Below are 6,384 nucleotides of genomic sequence, written 5' to 3'. Positions count from 1 at the left end.
CCAAATTAAAATTTGATAAAAAAAAATAATAAGCATTGTTTAGGTCCAATCTACATACATTAATAATAAAATATTATACACCTTTAAATTAATCGAATTAAAATTCAAAGTATCAATTGATGCTTAAATATTACTATTGTTTTGTCTCAAAGAGAGGAAAATAGTTTCCTTTTAAACAAGTCTTCTCTTTTAAAATTTATTAATAAATTTTTGCAAACATTGTATTCGTAGCAAACACTAATATAATAAAGTTTTGGATACAGAACACAAATTATAATGTTATATTAATCGTATTTTGAACATAGTGTGTGTGTATATATATATATATATATATATATATATATATATATATATAAACGTGCAAACTTATATATGTTTATTAGCATATAAAATATATATATTATCACTACCCAAGCACAACTACATACATATAGATACCCTATAATCCAAAGTGTGCGCACGGGCATACGCAGGAAAGACCCGAAAATGCTCTCCCAGCCAGACAAAGGAACCCGAGAGACCGGTATGAGTTGTACACAGCCCACTGATACGCTCAAATTACACCTTTTAATGGCATAACGTGGACGTTGTCAAATATAGTAACCCAACAAGGTTGGGGTCGAATCCCACAGAGAACAATATGTAGGCAATTTAAGCAGATTAGGAATTATCACTAACAATATATAGCTAGACCGAACGCATCAATGGTGGTTTTTAGATATGGTTTTGATAAAATACGAAAATATTAAATCTAATCTAGAAAGTAAGTAAATTGATCAATGGCCACAAGAATGGAATAAAGGAAACTACTTCTCAAGTAACAATCCAATCTATTTCACGAATTACAGATAATGGTAATATTATGTTAATTAGCCTCGGATAATGACTCTAAATTAACTTCTCCCGAAGATTAACTAGACTGCCCAATTGAAGATCCCTCAAGCAATTAGGAGCATTAAGAACACCCGAATATGGCTACAAGTGGTATCTTTATTCCTAGGTCAATTTCCATTAGATGAGGGTTAACGCCCCAAATTCATGTTAATTATTCTATCCCAACCCCGTTCTTCCTCTTCCGAGTTTCAAACAAAGTAAATGGGCGAGTCCTAGGGTTAGTAAATCCCTTGAGAAACGTTAAAGAACAAGAATAATTAAAATAACAAGAACTTACTTGATTAAAAATAATATCGATGAATAAATAATCAAAACAAGAGTATCAATCTCAATTGTCACAAAGAAATTTCCATAAACAATGTTCAGATAAAAGAAAGAATATTTACGTAGGAACCCTAGCCTCCAAACTTGAGTTTTATGCCAAAGATGTCAAAACAATTGTGTCTTATGGATTATTCATAGGTGTAGGAAAAAAACCCAGACAAAATAACCTAGTCCAAAACTAATTGGGAATAATTGGGATCCGAAAATAAAACGCACAGTACAAAGTGGCGATACACGTCGCTGAGCGAGAAACAATGCTGCCAATGACGTTTTTTTTTCCAATTGCAATTCACTTTGTATCTTTAACTTCATTTAGTAGTTCAATAATTGCACATTAATTACCAAATTATTGTGCCATCATGACGTCTCCCACTTGTCCCCCTTCTTTTTCTTCTTTCTTCTTCCGCTTTTTATTAAATTTTGCTCCAAATCTCTTCAATTTTCACATCGCTTTATTCCTACATAATAAAAATATAATATTAGTACAAATCACTATAATTAATACTCAAAAGATAATTAAAAATATTAATATGTGAGGCAACAATGGCTAAATATATGCAATTTTGGCCGAACATCACCCGCCCCCCTCCAAAAGGTGAAGTAAGATTCAACAGGCCACAGTACGACCAAGGCCAACCAAGGAAAGACAGAGAGACGCCACAAAGGAAGTCTCTAAACGAGTTGGGCCCACCGAGCGTGGCGTCATATAATTTCAATGTAAAGGTTTGGGAGTTGGTCGTAGCAATGAAAAAAAAAAGCAAGATTTCTAGTAGCAACACGATCTAACACTAATAGACGAGACGTGGAGTTGTGGTGCGAATATTACGCCACTCTGGGACATTCAACTGATGTAAACACTTGCGTTATGAGGTAGCAGACTTACTGCGAAGAGGGAACTTGAAGGAATTCTTTAACAACCGATAGAAGTACGCCGGGGAGAAAGGGGTCGAGACTTCGCATGAGCAACCAGCGCCTCCGGGTATCAGCTTTTACAGCTTTTGAGTTGACTTGTACAGCACCGTGGGAGACCAGGTCTCTCTATCATAGTAACTGGTCCTTTGAGTGAGTTTGTCAATCATCAAAACATAGCCTATCAAAGGTTTATCAATTTCCTCCTTTTTGATGATGACAAACATATGAATTGTGTTCCCCCTGAGGACCAGTTTTCCATTTGTTCCGACTGTGACGCAGACCATTTTTTTGTTAACGGCACACCTGCCGACTTATTGTATCGTACGGAAGACAAGATTCCAGTTCCTCAACCCTCTCTTCCTCCTGCGAAGCAAATCATTGACCAGATGACTTCTCTTCCCCTTTATGCACAACACACTCATCACAACAACTTCTTACTCTTATCTTTGGCACAACACACTCATCACAGCACAACTTCCGGATGACTTCTCTTCCCCCTTAAGCACAACACACTCATCACAGCACAACTTCGGTACAACACACTCATCACAGCACATAATAATTTCCCCCTTTTGGCATCATCAAAAATACATAGCATGGCCACTTTTAGGCACACAATCATAATAGAAGAGAAATTTGGCAGGCAAAATATAACAGAATAAGCATCCAAATCAAGAAATATAATACCAAACCATAGTAGCCAAATAAGAAAATGTATGAAAATGCAAATTGTCTTAAGTGTCAATTGTCAACACAGAAAAGAAAAATAGGGGAATATGGGCTGAGAGATACTAAGGAGACTAAAGGTCTTTAGAGCGTTCAGTCAGAGCGGTCAGGAGTTTTTCCATGCATTCATTGTTTTTGCACTGGTCCTGAATCATCTGATTCCTTAGTGTGTCCACTTCCAAAGTCAGTTTCTCATTTTCGGCTTTGAGATTCTCGATCTCTCTTTTGGAAATCTCTAAATCAATCTGAGAATTAGTTCCTTTTTCCTTCTCAGGTAGTTGAGCCTGGAGAAGAGCATTCTCTCTTTGTGATTTGTTGTAATTCAACAGTAATTCTTTCTTACACTTCAAGCAGAGCCGATATTAAGGAATCATTTCCAATTCCATCTTTCCTAGGCACATAATAGCATTCTTCTAAGGTTTCCATAGAGAACATATGCTTCTTGGACCCCTTTTTGGCTTTGTCATTCCTAACCTTAAAGTGTGCATTCACTTTGGTCAGAAAGAATCCGTAAGGAAGCCCATGTTTTCTTTCTGGTGCATTTACTGCTTTGATTATGTGCCTAATCATGATCGCTGGAAGGTTTATGGATTGGAAGTTGACTAATGCTCCTAAGAGCGCCAGGTTTGTGACTGAGGAAATGGTACGATTTTCAGCCCTGGGCAGCAGTACCTTGTTGACTAGTTCAAACCAGAGTTGATACTCAGGTTTTATTTCTTTGTTGTAGAGTCTTGCTCTTGTTCTTGCATCATTGACCTTTTCTTATGCAATCATAGCTTTTCGAAGCTTCCATTTTGCCTTCAATAGCTCATATTCCTTCCGTAGGAATTTTCAGAATTGCTCCAAGTGTCTCCTCAGTTAACTCAAATATAGTTCTATTGACAGATGTATACAGAGTGCCATGGTCGTCTGAATACTGAAGCTTTTCAAAGAACACCTGCGCCTTATAGACACTTGGAACTGGCAGGGCGAACAAGTGATCCCATTTTTTGAACTCAGTTATCTCAAGTAGATCTCTCGTTCCAAAATGGCTAGCTACCTCTGGATCGAATACCCTGCCTAGCAAGACCTTTTGATTTTTGAAGGTTTTTCTTCTTTCTTCTTCACTTACACTTTGATCCACCCTTGGCCTTTTCATGGAACATGACTCCTCATCATTTCTGCTTCTTCTCCTTTTTGTGATATTTGATTCTTTCATTGACTTGTCACTCTTTTCTTGAGTGACTTCCTTTTCACCTTTCTTCTTCTTTTTACAGTTTTTCTTCTCACTAGGAGCATCATCTCTTCTTACTTCGAAATCTTTATCTTTCTCATATGCAGCTGCAGCTTCCACATCTATTGGCTCTGCTTCATCAATCAAATGACTTTTTACCAAAGCACTTCTAGTCCTTTTAATGCCTTTTGCTTTATTTGCTTTGAGAGCTGACTCTAGAGCCTCCTCTTTAGAGCTCTTGCTTACTGAGGATTTAGATTTGCTCCTAGATCCTTTTCTCATTACAGAAGCAAGAAGTACCTCATCATCATTAGAATCATTTTTATGAGCATCATGACTATGATCCCTTTCAGGGAAAATCTTGGCCAATGGTACAGCATCATAGGATACAATTTTAGAGCTGATAACTAAGTCTAGGTTAGCATTCGAAGAACCTGGTGCCTTGTCTTTCCCAGAAAGAGTATTGAATTTGGATTCAGATTCTTCTTGAGTTGAAGGCACATGTGCCTCTTTTACTTCTTCAGACGACCTTACACCCTTTAATTCATTCAAGGTATTTGTAGAATCTGTCATGAGAGCCGCATCTCCATCCAATTTACTGTAGCGATTTTAACCAAATCCTAAAACGATCTCATTTACTTTTGTAGGTGATTTGTTCACCTTGTCCTGACACTCGGAGGAGGGAGATTTATCTTGCTGCATATTGCTTGCTTTAATCGTTTTACTTTCAGTCTCTTTTCTTTGCAAGCTCTGAGAGAACGGGTTCTCTTTGTCTTGACTTGGCTTCTCAAAATTATCAATGGACTGACTTGTAGCTTTTATTTTAGAGTCCTGTATGTCCATTTCATTAGTATTCAGGAAGAGTTTTGGTTCCTCAGCAAGGTCAACCGTTCTAGATTCAGGAACAAATGTTTTAGGGTTTTAACTTGTTACAGGAGACTCAGAGGAAGCGATGATCAGATTTTGAATTGAGAGAGTTTGGGGTTTTGAGAAAGAAGAGGATTGGTTCGATTCTAGCAAAATTTTGGCTTCTTCATTAGACATTTTTCAAGGTTTTGATTTGAAAGATTGAAGAGGGTTTTGAGAGAGAACAAAAGAGAGAAGGGGAGCAGGTTAGGGTTGAGAAAGTGAGTAGCGTGTCATGATTTTGATTTCAAGTAGAGAGGGGAAAGTGCAGTCTTATTCTGGTAGGTATCTGAGTGAGCAGAGTAATGATTGGGTCGGGTTGTGAGTCGTTTGATTACAACGCTTAAAAATGTAACGCCTTTTGAAGAGAATCCCCCTTTTCCCCTTTTTTTTTTTGAAAAAAATGATGACTTGGCATTTAAGTGACAATTTTAATTTCATACAGATAGCATTTCCTTCTTCCTTTGGAGACCAGGTCCCTTAACTCAGGGTTTTCTTCTTGATCTCTGGACCTGTCATTGAACCGTCCTCCCAATTCTTCATAAGAATGCAAGGGCCATCACAAGGGATGTCCCACAGCTTAGATCCTCACCCATGATAGAGATATGCCTTCTTTCCTTCACCCAATTTGAATATTCTCCCTTCCACCTTGGCGGACTTGTGATAGATATTCCCTTCTTTGATTTTAGTGAATTAGCCATGAAGAAGATCATTTCTAGGTGTTAACCTTTTAGTAAGAACCTGCTCTGATACCACTTGTTTGTCTTCCATTTTGTTTCACTTTTACATTAATAGGCTTTGAAAATGAACCTTTTTCCTTTAAGTTTTCCATTTTGGGTAAAAGGGTTTTGAAACTAGCTAGGGATTTCTACTCTCTCTATGTATACATATGTATCGTATTTATATGTTCTTACTTTGCTCTTTGCATATTTGTTTCTGGATTTCTTGTTGAATTATATTATTTCTAATGGGAAAGGATTTTTGTTTTTAGCACAGGATAATATATGGGTTTTCTTAGTTGTTTTTATGCGTCAGTACATAATGACCCTTATGTGTTTTTATTGGTACCTAGTAAGACCCTTGTGCTCGAATGTATTATTTGTGTATAGTATTTTTCTGCGGTGGTTTTGAATACTACTTTGAGTTTTTTTTTTTTTTTTTTTTTTTTTGTCTTCCATTTTGTTTCACTTTTACAGTAATGGGTTTTGAAAATGAACCTTTTTCCTTTAAGTTTTCCATTTGGGGTAAAAGAGTTTTGAAACTAGCTAAATGCGTTTAGTGATGAAAAACCAAATATTTTTCACTTTATTTGGAATTTTGAAGTTAAAGTTGAAGATTGAGTTGTGTTTGATTATAGTTTTTGTAAAGAAATTTTTTGGTATTTGAATGTAATGAAAGTAAAAAAAGTG

At 36.5% G+C, this 6,384-nt stretch overlaps 1 protein-coding gene across 1 annotated transcript; it reads right to left on the bottom strand.

Annotated features, from left to right (window-relative positions):
• Window positions 1-3,664: 3,664 nt before the first annotated feature.
• Window positions 3,665-5,807, bottom strand: LOC132031980 (uncharacterized). The gene is made up of 4 exons (XM_059421818.1): window positions 5,717-5,807; window positions 5,419-5,512; window positions 4,709-4,961; window positions 3,665-4,606 (listed from the first exon to the last, which is right to left on the bottom strand). Exons 1-4 carry the CDS (start codon window positions 5,805-5,807, stop codon window positions 3,665-3,667), a joined length of 1,380 nt encoding a protein of 459 aa, XP_059277801.1.
• Between the last annotated feature and the right edge of the window lie 577 nt (window positions 5,808-6,384).

This window comes from Lycium ferocissimum, chromosome 9 (assembly GCF_029784015.1).
Source record: "Lycium ferocissimum isolate CSIRO_LF1 chromosome 9, AGI_CSIRO_Lferr_CH_V1, whole genome shotgun sequence".
Lineage (NCBI taxonomy): Eukaryota > Viridiplantae > Streptophyta > Magnoliopsida > Solanales > Solanaceae > Lycium > Lycium ferocissimum.
This window is presented reverse-complemented; position numbering and strand designations above follow the sequence as displayed.

What these genes read in the sequence shown, in the direction of transcription:
- LOC132031980 (XM_059421818.1), bottom strand. Translation starts at nt 5,807, where the DNA reads ATGGAAAACTTAAAGGAAAAAGGTTCATTTTCAAAGCCTATTAATGTA. An exon ending in GGAAGAAGGAAATGCTATCT is followed by an intron (nt 4,962 to 5,418) that starts GTATGAAATTAA and finishes TCCTGAATCTAG; the next exon opens with AACGGTTGACCTTGCTGAGG. An exon ending in TGAACAAATCACCTACAAAA is followed by an intron (nt 4,607 to 4,708) that starts GTAAATGAGATC and finishes AATGAATTAAAG; the next exon opens with GGTGTAAGGTCGTCTGAAGA.